The 23,810-nt window shown below is 38.5% G+C and overlaps 1 protein-coding gene across 1 annotated transcript in view; it reads left to right on the forward strand.

Moving 5' to 3' along the window:
• Positions 1-23,810, forward strand: part of crybg2 (crystallin beta-gamma domain containing 2) — a 61,240-nt gene that overhangs the window by 12,683 nt on the left and 24,747 nt on the right. Inside the window, exons 3-4 of the mRNA XM_088603041.1 lie at positions 7,778-9,813; positions 19,040-20,906. Coding sequence (XP_088459167.1) covers positions 7,778-9,813; positions 19,040-20,906 — 3,903 coding nt within the window. The remainder of the gene's footprint in view (positions 1-7,777; positions 9,814-19,039; positions 20,907-23,810) is intronic.

Genomic DNA, 23,810 nt, shown 5'->3' on the forward strand with positions numbered 1-23,810 from the left:
AATACTAAAAAAAACAAACAATTTCACTGTTTAATATGAGTGTATAATCCCTTTATCCTGGCAGGAGTTGGATGTTGGTGAAACATAAAACTTGTACTCAGCTGCTCTCAGTTGTTAATTAATAACTGTTTAGTCAGAAGTAAGTTGAGGTGAGTCTGCGTGCTGAAGTTGTTGGAAAAGCTGAAACTTTAGTCAGGACTGCCTGAAGAGTCAAGTTCAATACAAGTCTAAACAAGCAAGCAGACTGCTCCAGTCACCAGTTAGCTCTGGAGATGGCCTCAGCTGGAGTGTCAGCCAGCAGATACAGTGTTCCTCCAGGGGCAGAGCTGGAAACTTTTTTGTTTTCAGCTTAATGCAATAATGAATTTAAGTTGTAATGTCCAAATAACTTTATTGTCTTAATACATATTAAGTGATGGGTTCATTTATGATTATTTTCCTTACTTGGATATGCCAAAATCAACAGACCTACAGTAAGAACAACAATATAGTTAGTATGTATACCAGGGTTGTCCAGCTCTGCTCCTGGAAGGCTTGTGTGCCTGCAGGCTTTCCATATTTCTCTAAAACAGCGGTAGTTGAAGAGCTGTGACACGCTATGAAACTTAGATACGAGTCCGCCAGGACCAACACTGGATAACCCTGGAATATTTTGTATAGGTACAGTACATTGTGTGTCAGGACTACCAGTAAGATTAATTTGTGCTATGATTAGACTGCCCTCTGCTGGTAATACCTGTAACAATGTGGCTATGTTGTGTCATTGCCTTATTCGCAGGGCATCTGCTCAATGGCATTTGAGTCAGCCAGACTGATCGAGCTGTAGTGACATCTCTCTGCATTCCATCTGCTGTTCTTCAGGTTTAGCACAAATCAAGTACTTCTTAAAACTAAACAAGGGATTGTTTGTTATGGCTTACGAAAATTTAAGGAAAACAAGCAAAGAAATCTAGTGTTGGGTTTGTAGGGCCAGACCTTGAATTCAAGTTCTCCTATGTTTCCTTTAAATGTTTTGAGTACTTTTTTCTCTAGCTCACGTAATGATTTAAAATCCTTCACGTTAGTGTGTGTTTCAAAACCTTCACCCTTTGAAAACGTTATATATAAAAAATGTGCCTAAAGGTCTAAACGTGGTGGTGTAACAATTCCACCCTGCATTCTGGGTCCTGCTGTAACATTTCTTTGAAAAATAAGAAAATAAAAATTAAGTTCTTCGTTAGAAGACATTCACTGCAAGAAGAGGGATAAGAAGAATGATCACTGTTCATCCAAAGCTATTAACACAAGCGACATGCAGGACATCAGGATTGTTAAGTTAATTTATTCAGGTCTCAGTATTCCCTGAAGATAAATACAGGTGCAGCTTGATATCACAAACCTGAAGATAAAGCTGTGAATAATTTTCATATTAGTAAAACAGTCCCTGGCGTTCCAAGCTATCAATACCTATTAAGGAGTTCATTGCTGTGTACACTTGATAAACTGAAAATGAAAAATATAAAAAGTGTTACAAATCAGAGGGAGCCTTTAAGATCATCTTGCTCATTTGGCTGCTAGTAGCTTATTGATGCTTGTCCTGCAGTTTCATTATTAATTACAGATAATCATATTTAAGGATATAGCTGTACAGGTTTGTTTACCCACTCCACATCCATTGTTTTTAATGTTTTTTTAATAAATGCATTTTCTCTGTTTCCGGTTGTGTCTGTGGGTCCACACTCAAAAACTTTATTTTATATAGTGCATTTGAAAGTAGCTTCTTCAAGCTTTACCGTTCAAAGGTGAAAAACAAAAGTTTACAAGAAGAGGAGATAAAGTTAACACAGTTAAAAAAATAGAAGATACTGTAAGCTCATGTAGGCGTGACAAAATGTCTGACCTAAACACGTTGAGTGCAGATTGAAGTGTTTTGAAGACCAACTCACAAATCGATACGGTATAATTAATCAACAGCTGACAAGTAGGTCAAAATAATGTCTTGTGCTGGGGGTGGGGGGATTGTCAGAGGCCAAGAAGAACAGTTTTAATCATTTCACATTCAGCCCTTCACCTGCGCAAAGCAGTTTTTATTTGATACTAAAGTGCATAGCAGATTCCCTCCTGCTTTTTTCAAGCATTTAATTCTTTCTATAGGGATGCATCCTTTGAAATTTAATTAATTATTAAGTTTGTTTTATTTGTGGTTCTATCTAAACATTTAAGCCTGAACAGAAAGGATCCCTCAATATTAGATGAATGCCCTTGTACTCTGTAAAAGGAATATTTTTTAGGTGTGACAAGTGAATAAACAATTCTTTCCACTTCCTTTTTTAAAATTGGGTTACAGCAACATTGTGCCACACACCTTAAAATAAAACACAACAATCCGCCATGATTCATTGAAAAAACCTGTCTGGAATTATCATGGATCAGATTATTAACTACTGAGGTATGATGGAAGTGTAAGAATAGGTCTGCATGAGATGTGCGTCATCTAAAAAAAATCTGGCAAAACTGACGTCCTCTTACCTGAAGACATGTAACAGTCATCGCTTCCCCACTGACACCACCAATGAACAATACGTGGCACAGAAAATTGAAACTAAGCTCTTTTTTGTCTTTTTGTTTTCAGTACAGGAAAAGAATGTGTCACACTACTGACAATGGAAAAAATAAGAGTCACAGATACGTTTGTGAATGAAACTTTAATTCTGGCGTAGTAAAAGGAATGTTTACTTGCAATTTCTTTTGGGAATGGCAGTCTTTATTCTGGCTATTGGAGGAGGTCACAAGGCTGGCAGGCAGGAGTGTGGGCTACCTCTGTCTCACAGATAAAAGGATATGAGGGAGGAAAAAATTAAACGTACCCAAGAATCTCAGTGGCATTAAAGTGGACTATCCATAGTTAGAAGCTTTGGCCATGATGCTTTATTTTCTTGTGGGTTTCTCCACTTGTATTTTTTTTCCAGGGGACGGAAGTTGAGTATTCTCTTTCAGCAGAAGTTGCATATGTTGTCCTTTTAGAATTGTGATTTTGCCTCTTCAGGGACATTTACTGTATCTACTGTAGGGATCGTATCTGTTGCACTACCGCTGGGCTCCCCTTAACCTATAATGGCTACCTCTCCTCTGTACGTGCTGGGTCCTGTCCTGGGTGTCAGAAAAGACCTGAAGCACTTGGGTTTCTCCTATTTTGACTCCTTGGGGGAGATGTTACAAAATATAAAGCATGGATGGACCTGAATACCAAACCTGAGAATCCAAATGTGGGCATCAAGGGCAGAAACCTTTCCAACTTTAGATTAGAAGACAGCACTGCTTTTTAATCTGTGCTTACTTACTGCAGTAAAACACATAGTGCTGAATGTCCTTTGACTTTGCATCAGGCACACTGCACCAGTTATATTTATACAGTGTGGTGTACACTGGATAGCCTTTAAAATCTCAAGCAGCAAGTAGAATGGATTTTATCGTCTATGGATATTAATGGGCCATTTCTGTTGAACTTGTTTTTATGTCTTCATTCAGATGATACAGACCAACCTTATTGATGCAACTGAATAAGAATAGTATTTTTTTATACGAACAAGGAGGATGTACCCCCTTATGAAATAAACCATGCTGCTGATAGGTTGAGTTTCTGGAAGTGACTAAGGGTTGTTAGAATCATGAACAATGGAATAATAGTCTAAACACCTGTATTTTTATGTTAAAGAGCCATTGATTGGAGGATGTTTCATTCTTCTGAGCTGGTGTTATGAACTCCAGAAAAAAAAAGTACTGTGAAAAAGTTAGAATTGCTTTTTTAGCATTCTGTTACACATTTCAGTCAGAGAAATCACAGAAAAATGATGCAGAATGGAACACCTAGGACTGGAGTTTCGACACCCACTCAAATACTTTTGATACTGAGCGTTGAAATACTGTGCAAAGATGCTGTAATACCTATAAATCCACTAGAGGGAGACAGAAGGCTGTTTTCGCTCCACCCAGGAAATTGATTTGTAATAACATAAAAATCCAGCTCTGGTTAGCCAGTAATTAAGCTACCTCTTTATGTGTTCTTTTTTTGTATTGTTGTATTGAGAACCTTTCTCCTTAAAACTTAATTGATCTGCTTTTTTGTTCAGCATTAAAATGAAATGTATTTCTTGAGTCAGATTTAAAAGTATTGCCAGTTGTTAGATACAGTCCATATGAAATCTATAACCCGTCCACAAACACCACAACTCAGATCTGAAGAAAAACTAAATAAATTAGAGAAGAAGTTCATGCTGCATTGTTCTTCATCTGTCGTACATAAAGCTAACAATGCATACAAAATGCTGGTTTTATCGTGACATTTTACTGGTTTTTAAATCAGTACAATAATAGTTTTGATAATACTTTTTTATCATAACTACAGTATTGAATTTTATTTTCACAGTATTCTTCATATCTACTGTACGTATAATGCATGCTAAACTGACAACATAGCCTGTTTTTATGGGTTATACAGTATGTACTGACAAAAAGATTTAATGGTTCAGTAGTTGATGATTCAGGAGGTGATGTGCTAGAACAGTGACATTAATTACATGTTCAGCCCAGAGACATCAAATTAAAGCAGAATTGGCCAGACACATCACCTCTAGGCTAAATAATCATACTTTAGCATACAAGGCATTGCCAGACACAGGGGCGTTGATGAAGGGATATTTACAGCACACCACAAATAATCCAGAAACAACGTTAATTATGATGTATTTATTGTATGATTAAGAAAAGTTATTAGTTAAGATTTGGGAATTTATATTCCAGAGCACTGGTATTTACTCCTGGCACTGGAGTGTCTCTGGTTTTCCTTTCACCCTGACCTCGAAATTTCTTTATTTATATAAACTGTTCACATAATTAGGTCAACATTACCAATTCTAGTTGTTTCCAGGACTTCTCACTGAAAATAGTAAGATACCTACAGCAGGAACCCTGGTGGAGTGTGGTTGTCTGTGACCAGGATTGGCCACTGTTCTAGGGGATACATTATGCTTACTTGTTCCATCCAGAAGAACTGACAAAAGTACCGGCTTGTGTAGAAATAACCTCTTTATTTGTTATTCGTTGAAACACCACCACAAATTAAAAATAAGATTTCTTCGATGATGTGGGTGGTGTCAAACAAAAATAAGTCTAGTTAACAGATGTGTTTGGGAGTTACAGCTATCTCTTGGTGAGAATACAAAACAGAAGAACATGGAGATCAATACAGTTTGCTCGAAGTTTATTTACACCAGGTGAATCAAACCCGCTGTCGTTCACTGGCAGCTGTTGAGGAAGGTCCAGAAAGTGCAGATAGTGAGTGGTCGGGTGCTCCAGAACCAGGACTTTCAGGTGAAAACAGTATTTAAGTGAATGGGGAGACTATAGAGATCTCACCACTGTGACTCGTAATTAGGTTATAGAAACGAAATGAGTCTGAAATTGGCATTTTGATACCGAGTGGAAAATACACTAGATAACTACAGTATGGACTCCATATTAAGGCCTCTAAAGTATGTACAATATGATATCTCTTTACTGTGTGTGTCTAGAGATCAGAGATGCAATTCGGTTTGGAGATCAGAATGTGTATCAGTTTCTGTCTTACAGAGAGATTAGAGAGAAGTTGCTTTGTTTGTGAACACTGTCTCTTTCAAGTCAGTCTATTCAGTCAAGCTCTCTTGTCAAGAGATGAATCACAAGATAGACTTCGCAGGTATTAGAACTATTCTTCACACTATGGGATTTTGGCACAACACCAAAATATGAAAGCTTATTTTGACGCACGCCGGCAGGGAGCATCTGCTGTTTCTTTATCTTTCAACTGAAGGATAAGAAAAAATATCTCAGCACTAGCACTGAAAGATTCATATAATAGATTTGTGGGTGACTTGTTCGCCTTGTTGATAGTCTGAATTGTTTCTGTTCTATAGTACATTCTAGATGTAACTGGCAGGTTGAAATTCCACAAGAATATCTTAACTACCACCCGGGCTAAGTGAGTGTTGAAATCTGGGAGAGGGATCACTGACAAATATGTAAAGTTTCGTAAACTATCAAATACCCTGCGATGAAATACTGTACTTCATTAAACTACGGAAATTATCATTGCGCCAGAAATGAGAAACAGCTGTATTGCGATGCTACAGTATGTTCTGTGTACAGTATATAAACTTTAAACTATTAAATAAATATTTAATACACAATAAAGTTGTTTCAACATGATCTACTGTACATGCAACCTTACTCAGTATTGAAGGGCTAAGCTTGGACAAGGATGCTAAATGTTCCACCTTACTGTTATATATCCAGCCCCTTTTTTAATGTGAGAAACTTCAAGAGCAATTAACGCTTCAGTATTGCTTAGTTTGTATAATTCTACACCCACTGTCAGGGTTGTCCGAGCTCAGACTGCAGGGTGGGTCTGCCTAATAGGTCCTGTCATGGAATGAAGGAAGGGCACATGCCTTCATTATTAACAGTGAGTTTCATGCCTTTGAAAGAGAAAGAAACAAACACGAGGTGACAGTTTCACTTTGTCTCCATTTCTTTCGTTTTTTTTTTTGCCAGGCATCTTTTTTTGCCAGGCATTCTGCAAGTTGCCTGTTAGCTTTTGACCTTTGGCTTACTGTGGTTTGAATGGGAGAAGGCCAACTCCCACTCCTTTAACACTAACCGGATCAGAGATGTCTGACAGTTTTTCAAATTGGAAAAAATAAATTACGTACAGAGAATCCCCTCCAAGTTCTATCAATTTTGGCAGCTGGTTTTTAGTTTGAAATTTACATTCTCCTTTCTGAAGTGGCTCTCTCTATGTTTGACATTAACTTGTGCCAAATGTATAGTGGTGGCAATCCTTGACAAATTACAACTTCATTTTTGCATTGTTTAATAAGCTTAATGCAAGAAGCATGACTTCTATTTCTTTTTGCTACCTTTTTTCAAACAAATTAAAATGTTTAAATCCCCAGCAATGTTTATTGATATTCCAGTAATATTTTGTTGACATCGCTGCAATGCAGAATAAAGTTTTATTGATGTTTTTTTAAATAAACTTTTAAGAGCATGTATTCTTTTGAGAGTTCTCCCACACTATACCTCTTCATCTACATTTTTCGGATCTTCTCGGCTCTGTGGCTAAGGATCTGTGCCTGTGGCTGGAAGGTTGCCGGTTCGTATCCCGTGGCCGGCAGAGGAATTGTCACGCCCTCTGCAGCCAGAGGGCGCTCCTTCTCTGTCCTGTCCCTAGTTTCTGGTCTGCTGTCCTTCCTGTCCCTCTCTTTCCCTTGGGCTATATATTTCCGGGTCTTGCACTCTGTCCTCGCTCAGCATTGATGTTCGGATGTCCTGAGACCCGCCTAGCACCAGGGCGCCCCACGTCCGCTCCCTGAGGGCATAGGTTTCTATACGGCATTCCTGAACTCTTTGCACTATGAGCCCGGGCCTTTTTCCCGTCTCGCCGCTACGCATATGGGTCTTTTTCTGCTCTCCTGCTCCCCACGGTTAGTCCCTTTGGACGTCCGTGACAGGAATCCTACTCCGTTGGGCCCCTGAGCAAGGCCCTTAACCCCAACTGCTCCAGGGGTGCCATATAAATGGCTGACCCTGCGCTCTGACCCCAAGCTTCTCTCCCTGTCTGTGTGTCTCAGGGAGAGCAAGTTGGGGTATGTGAAAAAGGCAAATTCCTAGTACAAGAAATTGTATATGGCCAATAAATTGATCTTATCTTCTCACAACTGAAAGTAACCCTGAACTCTCTGTTTTTTACCTGTTTTCACAGAAGGGAAGCCTAAGTTACTCAGAATCTGAACTGCATAAGAGCAGCAAGTCAAAGAAATTTGGAACCTTTACTTTTGGATGGAGGAAGAAAAAGAAGGACATCACAAAAAGTTCCATCAACCTGGATTTTGAAGAAACTTTTGAGAAAAGTGTTACAGGTACAACAGAAGATTTGGGCAATGGAGAGTCTGCTGAGATCCATGACTCCACATCTGAGATGCAGGAGGAGACGGTGGATGCTTCCCAGTCCAGGCATGTTCGTTTTCAGTCGTTGAAATCCCCTGAAACTTTGCCTAACCCGGAGGTAGAAGCTTCTATCTCCCCTGACCTCAACCAGCTTCAGGCTGTGGATCATCAGGAAGAAGATGTCAAGGAGGGGGAAGTGGCAGGGCAGACCGCTGATCCTGGGAGACCTCCAGAGTGCTTGCCCAAGTCAGCAGAGAATATTTCAGCTTCCAACTTAGAAAGACCAGTGAGCAAAGAGCAAAAGCAGCTTCAGAAAAAGATCCAGAGGAGATATTCTGGTCAAACAAGTAATGATAAAGCGACGTCTGCTGCAGGTCCCCTGAGGAGCAGTCCGGAGAGATTAAAATTAAATTCTTCAGTTGGCGGTTCTAGCCCAGTTAAATCAGCTTTATACAGGGCTTTGTCTTTAGAGGCTGATTCAGTAAATACCAAGAATGATTCCACTGAAGAAGAGACGAGGAATGTTCATCAGATGGCTGAAGACAGACCTGATGATTACAGTTTAATTGCAGCAGAAGACACAGACGAATTATGGCAGCAGGGTGAAAATTCTAAGGGATATGAAACAGCTGAGAGAGAAAGAATTAGTGGATCAGCAGAGCAGCCTCCTAACAAGGCCAGCCTAGCTGTGGACTTCTCCCCATCACAAGAACCTTTGGTATCGAAGAAGAATCATGAGAGTTGGTCCGGATCTCAAGTTGGAAACACATTAGCCCAGGTGGAAGAATCAACTAGGGGCAGTAGCAGAAAGAGTGTCTTCACACCTGGCAGCACTGTCTTGCCTACTGAAACAGTGGAAAACCATAGCCTAGGTGAAAATATGGTTCTGCATGGTTTAGATGATGGACTAGGCACTTCAGAAGAAAACAAATCAGAAACTAATGAAAGCTGTCAACAGAAGTTTTGGGGTAATAGTTCTTTCTCAAACATCTATAAAGACCAGCTTTATTCAGATGAGTTGTCATCAGATGTATCCCCAACTGAGCAAGAGGAAATACCCGTTACCAAGCCCGATCAAGATCTGAATCAAAGAAATCAAACAGAACATGAATTTCGAGGAGATCAAAGCTTAATAAGGGAGAGAAACAAAGATACCCCTGACAAAAAATCCTTACAAAATACCCATCCTGACATAGAGGGCACAAAAATCAGTGACACTGATTCAGCTGACCATAACAAAGTTGAGATAAGGGGAAAGCTATGTGAGATCTTTCAAGATGAAACAGAAATAATAGCTCAAGAGGAGAAAGACACTAATTGCACAGTCCAATCTTCTGTGCTCCTTGCAAACAAAGAAAACTGGGTGCTTAGGCAGTTTGAAAGCAGCAGGGAGGACCTGAAGGATTTAGGCCAATCAGGACCAGCACCTAGGAATTTTGAAGAAAAAGAAGCCAGTTTTGAGACTAGACCAGGTCAAGCCAAGATTAAGCAGGCAGAACAACGCCTGCCCATCTGTGAGGCAGTGGACCACGAATCAATACAGAGGAGGGCCTGGAGCTATGAAGGGAGTGAAGAATTTCTGAAGGAACCTGTTCAGCAGGTTTCTAAAAGAGAGGAATCCTTGGCATCTCCGCCCACAGGAGGGTGTAGAGCAGAGGACAGGGAGGAGACCGTGGCAAACAACACAGAAAACCTGAAGCACCCAGAGCAGCTAGCTGCCCCTCCCTCTCAGGAACAGGGCCAGGAAGTATCACACAGGGAAGTGTGCTCACAGCGAGACACCTCCAGTAACTTCCACCTGAATGACAGATCAGCTCCTGTCGTTTGCCCTGGAGAGAGAACAGCTGAAAAGTGAGTAGCAAGTTCTAAAAATAAGCTCACCATAAATTTAATGTAGAATATAATAGTGAATTCTGTGCTTGTATGGTTTTTGTGCTTACGTGAGTATGCATTATCTGGTAGTACAGAGGATATGAACCAAAAACAAGATATGTTGGGCTTATCAGGTACGATTAGAAAAATGCTCCAAGCAGAAGATGTGTGGTACAATGCCCGTCTTTGTGAGTATGATTATAAAACAGAAAAAGGGAAGCTACTGTACATATGTTTCTATATGAAAATAAGAGTAATTTACTTAAAATTGCTCAAAGATTTCAGCTTCAAATACTCTTATCAGCATATTTTAAAGGTTTTCACAGTGCATTTCATATTTCATACACTGTTCCATTATTTTTGTACCTTTGCTTGTTCTATACTGCTGTGTACATCTTAAAAGGGAAAAGGTTGGTTTAGTTAAAGAGAATACACAAAGTGTAGAATGCCTTTTCTAAAGTTTCTGAAGCTCTGCAACCTGTATATTATAACAAAGAATATTTTTTTCTGCTTCAAACTTGCTTTTCTGTCAAGGAGACTAGACAGGGTTTCATTGTTCCGATTCAATAAGCCTTGTTAAATCAGTTTTTATTACTGGAAAAGTTTTAAGCCTTGTAAACCTTTGGGACTTTTGTGTTGCATAAAAATGCATTGCAAAATGCAGGAAATCCAATGAAATAACTTGGCACCTACAGCATAGCGTATAAAGAGTTTTGAAGGTAAATTGGTTCATGTTAACTAATTGGAATTTTATTGCAAGTCAAACTGTTGAAATGGGAAACCATAATTTATTTACATTAGATGTGAATGAATGTTGTTTATTTCAGTGTGATCTTTATGAATGGAAGCTGTTTTAGTTGTGATTTCTTAAAACACATCTTCAATTAACACAATCAAAGTGATTTAATTTTCTTTTGATCCTGTGTAAAATGCTTTAAATTTGTACTACAGTGATGATTAATATGCATGCTTAAAAAAAATCAACACCAAATTGTCATAAGGTTACTTGTATCAAAGTTCAGCCTTATAAATTTGCATTGTGATTATAGCTTTCCAGTGGTTCCTGTGCATATGTGATGCATTCTCTTTGCTTTTCCTTAGTTTTATTACAGTATTTCTACCATGTTATGTATCTATTTACTCTTCTAAGAATTGGAACATCAGTCCAGATTTTAGAAATCATTCAGTTTTCAAATACTGTTTTTAATTTAAACTCTTATGCCATATCTTTGTAAATAATATTGTTTTGGTCCCAGCCAACACCAGCCTTTGACCTGATAGTGATGTCATTGCTCTTTACTCATGTGTGTATTTGTTTTGTAAGGAGGCTGTTAGCGATACAGCTTTCTGACATATGAAATTAACTATTCATAATTGTTTCAAAATATATTTAATGAGTCTAAAGTCCAAACATAGACAAAAGCAGCTAATTTCTCATTCTAAAGTTCATATTAATTTCAATTTAACATTTGCTCTGTTGTCAGCATTATTATAGAAAAAATATAGCCAGGAAATGCTAAAGAAAGACAAAATGATTTTTAATTTTCACTTTTTCCTGCATTTCCACATCACTAATTTCAGTGTTTCAGTATTGCAAGAACAGTGAGTCTGTCAGGGTTTCAGTTCAGGAAAAGAAGAAGGTAATAAGGGTAATAACATAATAACAGTGTGCATTTCTCACTGAAAGAAAGAGTTTTTTTTTAACATATGTGTTCCACTTCCAGCCTTCGGAAACAATTAGGAGGATTAAAAAATAAGGTGAGCAATTATTACCGGGTTGTTGGAAAGTGGAACAAGCTCCCCATTCATGTTGTTGAAACTGATACCCTGGATTCCACTAAATAGCAGAATGGTATCCTTGGATCAACCAGCCACTAGCAACTGAGCTAGATCAGCCAAGTGGCCTCCCGTTGTTTGTGAAATTTGCAAACCCATCTTCTTTGCTGACTAGAATATCCAGGACCCAGAAAATCCAGAACATTTTAATACATTTTCTCACTTCTTAGAATGTTCTATATATAATTTGTACTGTATTTAATTGCTTCTAAGACCCAGTGCATTCCTACATATATATTCTATATACTGTACATCCTGCTGTCCATAGACTGAACAGATGTCAGTGACAAGAACAGACTTGCTGGAGTCTAGCAAGAGGATCAACTAGTGAAGAACTCCACTCACATCACAAGTGGATGTTATATAAATCCACAGAATTGTTGCCTTCAAATTAGTCCTGTCATTAGGTGACCATGATCTCGACACTGCAAGGACAGATGCATGACAGTCAAGGGTGGGTAGGTTTGGAGTCTGAGAGGTCTTGCTCTGCAAAAGGCAGCCTTGTGGTTAGCCATGTGCCTGCAGGCTTGCAGCATTAAAAGTGGGAGATATGTCAAGCTTCCAATCTGGCACTGAACTCTTCAACTGTATGTACACCCTGGGCACGTGGTTCAAAAGAAAAGCAGCAGAATATGTCATTGCTTGTTTCAGAGCATGCAGGCATGTAGTTTGCATCCTTCCTGTGCTGGAAAGGAGGGGTTATAATATTGATTTCGCAACAGGCATTTTCAAAATAATGAGTTTTTCCACAAGTACTGTAATGCCAATGTTTGTAGCAGTTTGTCAGGTCTGCGTCCAGCTGTTGAGTGCATTAATGCTGTTTCATCTAGGTTCTCTTTTCCAACACAGCACTGTTTAAATTTAAAACAACAATTACCTTGAGATGCCATCAGGGACATCATGCTTTGTTTACAGGACACACAGGTCTAGCTATTCTTAAGGCAAGGATTATGATGAATTGGGCCAGCAGTATGAGATCTGGTTATGTCATTCGTTTAATCATTTCTGGTGAGTATATACTATATAAGCTCAGTCTCTGGTGACTGAACAGCATTTGCATTTGCCAGTCACAGTAAGGAATGTTAAAATTTACTTTGACTCGAAGAGACATAAACATTCAAGTAAAGCTGTGACTTTGTCTGGTAATACAAAGACAGCTGGGCATGGTTTATAACCAGCCTTATTATTTTATAATAATAAAATAATAAAATATTTTCCAGGTAAATTTGAAAAAAAAATTAAACTGTAGACCATACATAGCTATGCATTATTTGTAGAAATCTTATTTTGTCTTTGTAAAGTATGTATTCTAGATATCTTGAAACATGTCGCATGCTTTCAGTTGTTTAAAAGATTATGTTAATTAATATCATTGTTAACAATGGGTCACAAAATAGATCAGCATTGCCTAATAATCAACTGACTTCTCTTGGATTACAAGAGGTAGGGTAATTTCTAACTTTGAAAAAGAAATACGTGTTAAATTGTGAAAAAATGAGAATCTGAACTGTCCTAATATTAGGGTTGTAATGGGGCAGGATGATAACCATAATTAATATGTTGGATTATATTGTTAGTTATTAAAATAGCATTATCATTATTGGATGTACACACAGTGAAAGTAAATAGTTCTCAGATACCAGCAGATAGCAATGAACCAAACTAAAACAGAAATAAATGTGTTGAAATCATTGGTTATCCAATTTACAATCCATTTATAAAGGAAGACAGAAAATGCAATACAGTATGTTTTCTGGCATTTAATCTCATTTAAATCTTTGAGACAAAAATGGCAAATGAAAATAAAGTGTTCAATCACTCTCCTCCCTCTTACGTGGCTTTTAACAGTTTTGAGAACCTGAACTAATGTGCGAATTTGCAGCAAGTCAGTTGGTTTAAATGAAAATAAGTCAGTTGATTTAAAGAGGGAGTATGAAGGAGCATAAATGAGATGTTTATGTGAAATTAGTTATCATGACACCCTGGAAAAATGTACATAGTAAAGGGGGATTCATTTTTGCCCTTCACAACAAAAGGTACCTTGGCAGGGAAATTCGAAGAAAACCTTTCGTTTCACATAGCAGTGTGTATACCTCAGTTAACTGACAAAATGCTAACAGTGCACAAAAATGTGTTCAAAGCCAGAGGAGTAAAAAAGCATTTAAAAGTTTGTAAGCTTGTATAATCTGTGTAAACCAGCTTTGTTTCATCTGGTTGTAGAACAGTCAGATCTTTCCTTATGTATAAGTGCACATGATGAATCCCAGATGAGTTACGCACAGAAACTTACAATTGTTTGTAATAGATTGCTGATAGAGAGACACAGCTATCTCACTCTGAAAGACAAGCTGTTGGCACTTTTCTCACCAGGTCGGCATTGCTGACACACCCCGTGAGGCAAAACTAAACTCCCAAAAGGAACTAGACCCACATCTCAAAGGCCAAGACTGAACTAGGGAAACTGCTTTAACTTGCAATGACATCCACTAGGAATGGCAGGTCCATCAAAACACAAAGAAGTTCATGGGGGAGTGACAAATAAGATTATGACATACATTGCTGATAAACAAGTAAGGCACCAACTGCTTAGTCATTCATCGACTTCAGGTTTTACAAGCTGCAGATACTGTACATTTGAGAGAGAAAGAAGGTTAGTACATTGCATTTCTCAAGTCTGCCCACACAAAATTGCTCCAAGTGACAAGCTTGTAATATCCTGCCCATGGTGGTAGTTTTTCTAGAAAACACTTTAAAAAACTCCATGGTGTTAATTAAAGGCCAAGACTGAACCATATTTTCCCATTTTTACTCTCTCTTACTCTTTTCATCTTCTTTTTCTCCAATGAATGTATTCCTTGCTGTTGAAAATATAAACATAGATTTATGTAAGAATAAAAGGTTTTCTAGGGGACTTCCGTTTAATTCCGTTTAAAAAGCGCGGTAGAAGATTGGAGAAGTATTGGAGAGATTTTGAAGGTCTGTGGTTGAAAGTGGGCAGCAAATTTTGCAAAGGCTGCAGAGGACTAGATTCTGTGGGGTTTTTCGTCTTTGTCTTCAGTTTTCTTTGAAACAATAATCTGGAAAACTAATGGTGAGTTTTTTTAAATTAATTTTGCCCTCCTCGAGGTTTGTCTTAAGCACCCTCTGCCAAGTTACTACCGTACATCTATCCAGAGTTGTCAACGTCTTCTGACAGCTTTAACAGCAATAAGTAGAACAATGCTTTAGAACTGACGAACCCAGAAATGTGGATTAGTCATGCCTTATCTGAGTGGAAAATTACAACCTTTAGTCTGAGAATCGTACACATTCAATGCAAATTCAGAGAAGTCACGCAGGTAGGAAAACATTCTAGAACCTCTGCCAGTATTTCTGTTGGGGATGTTCTCTGGTCAGAACGTGGTTTGCTGACATTGTGAAATGCTTCTCTGAACAATAAGATTTCAGGCTCGACTAAATGATAGGTACCAGCATGGAAAAAAAAAGTGCAAGAAGGCAAGGAAGTCAGAGGCGATGTCACTGTATCTGCCGGTGCAGCATTTCCACAAATAAAATAATCACCAAATGCTGCAGTAAAGCATGTAATCCAGAAAGCACAAGTGAATGCCCTATTTTATAGCTCTTGTGTTCGTGTTTACAACTACCGTACCTTTCTAGTAAACCTGTGAGTTCTGGAAAAAAACCCATAAATGATCTATTTCTATTTCTTATATAATTAAATTATGGAAATTATACATTTCTATCTATATCTTATAAAACGGGAAGTCAGTTTTGTTATTTTAAATTCCATGTTATTACAGAACTTTGCAGTAGAGATGCAAGATGTCACAGCACAGTTCAGCAAAGGTTTGAACTGAGATTTAAATAGTGATGTCAAATTCCACTAAATGGTCAATAAGACACTCATGAGGTGTATCCTCCATTGTACTATGAAGTTCCAGGCAGTTCTAAACCCAGGAAGTTTTAAAGTCACCTCTGTTATTAACGTGAATAAGTGTTTTAGAAATGCCCATTGCATATTCATTAGAACATACAATACAATTCCTCCATACTTTCCACAATAGCTATTTTGGATACATTTAATTACATCTTTTAGTAATGTCTGAAATGTCAAATACTGTACAGCAGGTGTCTGTTTAAAATGTGCTGAGACCAAGTCAGGAATGAACCCAGGTGAGGTCAAGTTTCTGCAGAAACCTCCAACGAATTAATTACTATATTGATCCTTAATTGCTAAATACAGTATTCTGAGATGCTGAAGAATACTTTAAGGATTTTAAGGATTATGAGGTGCAATTTAAGGAATATACCAAGATTGACCAACACCACTTTATATCATAGTGGCTATAAAATAGACAGTGGTAAGAACTTCAGTAACTACAGTACAGTACATTAATACAAAGTACAGACCTAAATACATTAAGACATTACTAGCCATTACATTGTTTTAAAACTACTTTAAAAAGTACTTTATCAGTACATTTATAGTTTCTATATACTGTAGGATGTAGTAAGTTACTAAAGTGTTTAAAATGTTTAGGGCAGCATACTTTGTATTCAAGATTTTAAGCTTTTTTAATCTAATATGTTCTGTAGGACAAAAACACAGATTTCATTTCAAAATGAATTATTTTGCCTTTTTAAATGGCAAATTAACAATAAAATGAATCATGTAACTGAATGGATGGCAATTCCAACCTTAAGATTTAGCCTTGTTTCAAACACTTATTTATCAGAGATGATTAAAATGTTACAGGCCTGCACTAGAGTTCACCAAATACTCCCATGGATAATTTCTACAGCAATTACCACAAAAATGATAATACCACGTCACCATTATCTGACCACAAGAAGGAACTCCTTTCAAGTGTTTAAGTACATAGGTGATGGTGCTTTCATGAACAGCAGACCCTAACATGATTATACTGGAATCAGCTGTTGGCTTTTGCAGATTGATTTACTAGAGGTTTGGTTTTCAGCATGCTGAAATAGGAAACACCTGTAATTACTTCTGTTGCAGCTAGTCATAGACAAAGCTGAGTTTGCAAAAATATATATACTAATTTTTATTGGCATTTAAGTTATAATTTGGTTGATGAAATGCCAAATAAATCAAAAGCCATTGTGATGAGTTTTTAATACATAGAGATTATTTTCAATGTGCTGTGATTTCTTGATTTTCAGTGTGAATTATCGTTGGTCAGATTGTATTGCACAAGGAGTATCCTCGTATTTGTTCTTTAATAGACCAGCCAGTATTGTCCCAGAACTGGAAATTTGTGCCAACACAATAACATTATAAAATATGTAGAACATGGAGGGGGTGTTGGTGCAAAACTATTAATAAATGTTGAATTTATGTTAAGAAAGCATCAGGAAGACAAACAGTATAATGTTTTTGTATTGCAAGCCCCATGTGCAAGCACTAGAACTATCATGTCTGTTGAAGTGTATCCTCAGTGATAACACTACAATCTCTTGAGTGCCTGAACAACCACAGCACTGGGCTTAATTCAAGGCATGTGGCCCAGATGTCTGTAAACCATGGTCCTAAAGAGCTATGTCCTAGAGGAATCGCTTCAGCAACTAGGATTTATGTACTGTAGCAAAATGCACAATTTAAGACGTGATTTTCCATAAGAATGCACATAAATAAAGGAGGATTCATTCCGGATTCACTTCCAAGTAAGGGGTTCAATTCACAGATAAAAACAATTTTACATTTATTCATGTGTTATGTTTAAAAAATTATACTAAATGGAAGTGTTAATGTTTGTTAGTGTCATGTAATATGTGAAGGGAAGACTGTTGTTAGAGGGGGGTTGTGATCAGTGTGGAAAATGCATGAATTATGTGCCCAAAGACTCCTATGGACTGTGCAGCTGTCAATTGATTAAAACTTATCAAATGCACAACGACCGACCCACCGCAACAGTGTGAGTGAATTGCTAGCTGTGGGAGGGCAGGGTGTCTCTAGGTTTCTGCAGGTCCCCTAAACGTTTCTGCTAGGGTCCACAGGAATCCCCAGACATCTGATGGAGGATCGCTTAGCTTATACTCCAGCTTTGCATTTCATACCTGGATATGCACATTTTGCACAGCCAACAGAAGACATACCAGATGGGTCGGTCTGTAACCTCAGACCACGCCTTCTCTTTGAGTGCTTAGTTCCTGTCTCACACATTTGTTTTGGCAGAAGGAAGAAGATTAAAAGGTGCTTACATTAGCTGTGATTAATCCTACCATCTGATTTGGTAATCAGTGCTGCGTGTTCAAGCTCTTGCAGTTCTTATTGGCATGTCTGCAGAGCCTGGGATTGAGGTGGAGTAGCACTGCCATTCCAGGCAGGCAAGATTGTGCTGTAGTGGAGAAATTAAAAGTCAAACCTCAAACAATATATTATAAATAAAAATAAAATCTTTGAAGCGTGAGAAAAACAATAAAAGGCAATGTTACAGACATCTCATGACAAAGGCCAAAGAATCACAGTACTTTGTCTTTTTGTCCTTTCTGCATTAGGTTCAAAGGGTATTTTCCTCCTACAATTAACTTTTTTAATAGTATAGTAGTCAAGAATGAAAAATAATTTTAAAAGAATCATCAAAGACTATTATTTCTACAAAGGAATGGTAACAATATTCCTGGTTAGAACTGAACATATTTCCCAAAGAACAGTAATAGAAGCAATTTTAAAAGCAATGTATGTTCTATTAGAGGGCACATTCATAACTCCTAATATGTGCTTCACTGTCCTGTTTGTTGTCTGTCTCTGCCACACCTCCTCAGTAGTTTCGCATATTCTCCTTTGGTTTTGGTCCTTTTAAATTCATTGCCGTGTTCAAACAAGGGCAGGTGTTCTTCACAGGGTAAGCAGTTAGATTGCAACTCATTGTTGTAAAGGTGCTTAGAAGTTGAAGAATATCATGTATCATGGATACTGCAAACGAGATAACAGTTCACAGCTCTTGGAGAGGCATGTGTGTTCCCGTCAAAGAAGGCTGGAGTACTGTTAGTTCATTATTAGCAGGCACATTCCCGCATAGGCCTAGCCTAAGTGTGAGTTCTTTGTAAAAAGGGTGGTTGTAATGTAGTCAGTATATACAGTATTTGGCTGTTAATGCATCTATATTTGAATCCTGAGGAAGAATATCTATGGGTCACTATCCAAGTAAACAGCAGTGACCTGGTGACACAATTGAAATACCAAGCTTTTTTTTCATATCTCTATATTTTATTTACCATTTGTTTCAGGATGCAGTTTAAAATGTGCATACTGTCAATTGTATTTAAATCTTAGACATCAAATGGGGTATTGTTGTTCAAGAGCTACTCAAATTAAAATTTCTACTATATATTTGCTTTATTACAGTATTTTCAGTGTTCCACGCCTGGTAAATGAGGATTTTCATCTTGGGAATCCCCACTCTCTGGGACTGGACGAGATGGCTAAGAATGGATCTCACAGTACAGCTATAAATGGCACCGTGGCTAACTCTGGATTCGGCATACTAAACACCACACTGACCGTAAAGCCTGCTATCCAGGAGGACAGCAAGGATGACAGCAAGACGTGGTTCCACAAGATGTCACTCATCAAGAGCAGCAATTCCCCAGCAGGCTCCAACATCGTGGTACAGAATGGTGGGACCAAACGCCCTATTCATGAGTTCCACTACCTGTCTGAAGTAGACAGCTACAGCAATTTCCCTGCATTACAGAACACAGCTGAGAACCCTGAAAGGGGTCATTTGGAGAATATCACTTCATCTCCCAGAGAGTATGCAGATGCACATGAAAATAAACCTGAGGCAACAATGTTTAGAGACACAGACTATAAAAATGAAATGGAAGACTTTTTAAAGCCTTTCAGTGAAGAAAACCTGGATACCAGACGCTCTGCTCCCTCAGCATTTAACAGGGAAAGCTACTTTACTCGGCATGAGGGAGAACAAATGCCTAGTAGTCACATGACAGCTCCAGCAGCCAACAGTGATTCCAAAGGTCAACACAGTTTTTTCTCTGATAGCAGACCTGAGCAGAGCTGGGAGGAGCCTGGTGAAGACTTATATTACCAGTGGTATTCCCAGATACATGCAGAGGACGGCTCTGATGTTGACTCTTTCAGTGGTGTCTTCACAGCCAAGCGAGTAGAGTTCCTACCCTCTCCACCTCCAGAAGACCTAGACTCTCCACATGAAATGGACAGTTTTGTGGACACTTTGAGGAACATGGATTCACCTTTGGTCCTGAGACCACACAGGGGCCCAAGGCCTCCCCGGCCAATGTCTCTCCCAAGCTTCTACTCCTTACCTCCTATTGAAGAGGACCTACCTACCCATGATGCACAAGCCCCCTTCGAGTGCTCGAAGTCTATGGATTCTGTTGACTCCGTGGTGCCAGGACAAGGACCAACCAAACCAGTTCTTCCTAAAGACCTGGGATTGCGCTTGAACATGGGAAAGGAATTATTGTCACCCTTGGAAATGATGAGAAGACAGAAGGAACAAGACTCAGAAGAAAAGGCCAGGACACCTTTCACTCTGCCAATGAGAGCATCTGCTGACAGCAGCATTGTTTTCAGGAAAGGGTCTCTGGGGACTGCCTCTCCTGAGAGCGCTCCTTCACAGACACCTGAGAAGGCTTTGAGCTCCTCAGAAGACAGGCCCTACTCCAGGCTGGACAGCAGCCTGCTGTTCTCTAATTACCGCTTAACAGAGAAGACAAGTGAAAATGGCAAGGTCAATGGGCCTCTTTCTAGTAGTCTTTTCCGACAGTCTTCCTTGCCAGATCTCTCTGGTTCTGCAGACAAGGACCCGGCTCAGGCGGATACCCAAAAGTCCAGCACCTTCAACCGTTTCTCCTATCTGTTATCCCCACCAAGCTCGGTCAGTGGTGTGCCAGAGACAACCAGGATCAGCCTCCCACCTACACCACTGGAGCAAAAGACCCCAACTCCTGATGCTCTCCAGTCCAAAACCAGCCTCAGTTCCAATAGTCTGGACCTTCAGAAGCCCACCTTCGTTGACATGCCTGCCAGGATCAGCCTTCCTCCCAGCCCTCTGGATTTAATGAAACAGACTATGACAAATATTCCATCAAACGTCAACCTGCCTTCTAACACCTTAGACCTTCACAAACCAGTCTTTAATGACATCCAAAGGAGCTCCTCCTTTGTTACAGCTCCTGAGACGGAAAGGAACATCATCCCCAAGTACAGAGCTTTCCCAGATGCTTATGTGAGTACCCACGCTACTGTACATGTTGCTGATTGTACCAAAACTTAAAAGATTTTGAATGTTGGAAAGATTTATCACACAGTTTTATTTCTTCTGCTCAGTTTTTTACATATTTATCTTTAAGCATTTATCCAGCATGCCTTATCACATACCCTTTCTTGCTTGCAGAAATAAAATACATCTGTTCAATTATTCCATCCATGTTCGTCATGTGTACAGTATATCAGAATCTATTTGATCTGTCTGCGTGCTGTGCATTAAATTCCAGCTTTGAGGCCTTTTTCCTGGCATAAATTATATTTATGTAAGCTTTTAAATTGTTTTGTGCAGATCGTGTGCTGAAATAAAGAAGTTAGATGATGCTTTGTAAAAACCTGTATATGCTGGAAAAAGGCAGCAGATGAGAAAAAATACTTTTTATTGTTTGTAAGCCTCTATATATTTGTGGTGTCATAAACTACATTCTTATTCTTTCTTTGGTACATGTAAATTACGTATGTCCTATACATACATTCTTAATGAAAGTGATCTACAACTGCTTAACTTCAACTGTGCTGACAGAGTTAACAAATAATACTTTATTAAAACGAATGGCACTCTACGGTGTGCAGGTACTGTAGATTAGCTACTTTAAATGTCTCAATTTTAGAAGAGCCACAATCTAATTGTAATCCACTGATTTTAAATCTTCTTGCATCCATATTACACAACCAAGAATGTTAGGCTTTGCAATTGTTGACAGCAACATCAAGTTCTACATACAGTCCAATCCTTAGATAAACACAGAATTATATTTACACATCCTTACTCACAATAACACAGCCCTGAATGGTAGTTAAGACACTGTTTCCGATACTGATAAAAGACAGTTCTCTGGATTGTAGGAAGACTTTGTTTCTCGTGTTCAGTAGATTTTATTTCTTGTTTCTCTCTGCATAGTTCCTTTAAACTCTTTCGCTTGTTGCATTCTGACCAGCTTTTTCTGTAACAGAACATCCAGCTTTCTTGCTCATTTGGCGAGTTCACAATAGTCCGTTGGAGAAAAGAAAACTTTAGGCTTAAAGGCATAATTCTGTTTGATCTGATCTGTCTACTCCACTGAACAGCACGAACAGTCAAACCACATTAATCGCTCATGAGAAAGGAAGTACAATTTGCCCTTCAGAGCCAAATTCAGATTTCAAAATTTTATCCTTTTCAATTTGTCATTGAATTTAGTGGAGAGAAGAGTTCTGAATATACTATACTGAAGTCTCACGTGTTTGCTCATAGTGGAATTTAAGGTATATTTAAGTTGGAAAATCCAGCCCACCTTAATACTAACCCCCATACTATACCTTCACCATGAAAGTCCCTGCCTTGGGTGGGACTGTTCATAGCAAAACCTTAATCATAATCTTCACTGTATAGATTTCAGAAAGTCTAGGGTGTATGCACTAAAAACACAGAACTTTTCAATCTAGCCACAGAACTGTGCATTAAGTACCTCTGAGCTACTGAGCTCTGAGTTGGTTTTATTTATTTTTCTTTGCATTGCATGCTTTCCTTTATTTATGTTCTTTACTTGTAGTCGCTGAAATGCTTCATCCAGTAAATATACTGTAAAACTCAAATAATTTTCAAATAACTTAGTGAAATGGAATAATCACCAGCTGTACTGAAAAATATTGCAGAGAGGTGATAATTATGGGCACAAGCCCATGCAGAATCCTGACGCTTCTTCAAGGTAGTATCGTATAGCATCTTCTTCTAAATTACCTTCAGAAACCCCAAAGGCAGGCAGCTGCATGTGTTCTAGGAGCATAAAAAAATCCAAAAAATAATTGCTTGATGTGATCTGAGAATCAAGTAGAATAGAAAAGCTAGACAAAGGACTATTCCTTTATCAGTACAGTTATTCAAGAGCACCCAGCTAATAACCATAGCAATGTGTATCAAGATGGCTACTGGTGAGATTCTGCTGCATGGCATGAGAGGTACAAAGTTAATGTGAAATGTAATCTAAGATTATTGAAAAAGTGATGAAAAACAACATATGAAAAAGCTCTGCATGCTCTGCTGAATGTGTTTCAGTGTGAATCATGTCAATCAACTCTTAGTATACCAGACATACATCAGCAAGCTAAACAGGTTTTTACAGCAAGGGGTTTTTAAACTTTTTAAGCCGTTAATGTTACTTCATCTATGATAACGATCATAAATACTTTTATGAAAAATATTAAGGTTTGTCTGGTTCAATTATGAACCCTGAGGAAAGTGCAGTAAGATCATAAATCTCCCAATGTGTAAGAAATTCCCTTAATTTAGCTTGAAATTACATCCACAACTTCTCATTTTATAGTAGCATAATATTAAAACACCAAGATGGGGCATTTATGATCAATAAAGATTTATAAGGTAAAACAAATCTGCAGAATGTGGGGTGATAGCCAAATGGGTAGCACCTCTTACAATACAATATCTCCTAGCAGCCAGCCAGACAGAAGCCCAGAGGATTGCCTTTTTAGGTGACAGGCAGGATGTTGACATATGTGTCAGCTGTAGAACTGGTTAATCCATTCTTTTCAATGCTTTGACAGCCTAGTTTCAACAAGGGTAAAATCAAGGGTATGATTTTGTATTGTTTCTGTTGTTGGGTTGTGCAATATATATGCAATGGTTTAGAAAGTCTGTTTTTCCAAGTTTCCTATTAGGGAAATGTGTATTTTCCTTTAGTTATGTACCCTCATGGACCAATCAGTTGTGATTAATGAGATCCTTCTAGCGTGCTCACTCTAAGCGTCTGATAGAAAATTGCATTGGCAATATTGGCAGGCAATTAGGGCTGTGGCCTCTAGGGATCGATTTTGGCCTAGAGTGTCTGTATTGTGGCTTTTGAATGTTCTCCACATGTTCTCATGGGAT

The sequence above is a fragment of the Lepisosteus platostomus genome, chromosome 13 (assembly GCF_059453375.1).
Source record: "Lepisosteus platostomus isolate fLepPlt1 chromosome 13, fLepPlt1.hap1, whole genome shotgun sequence".
In the NCBI taxonomy this organism is placed as follows: domain Eukaryota; kingdom Metazoa; phylum Chordata; class Actinopteri; order Semionotiformes; family Lepisosteidae; genus Lepisosteus; species Lepisosteus platostomus.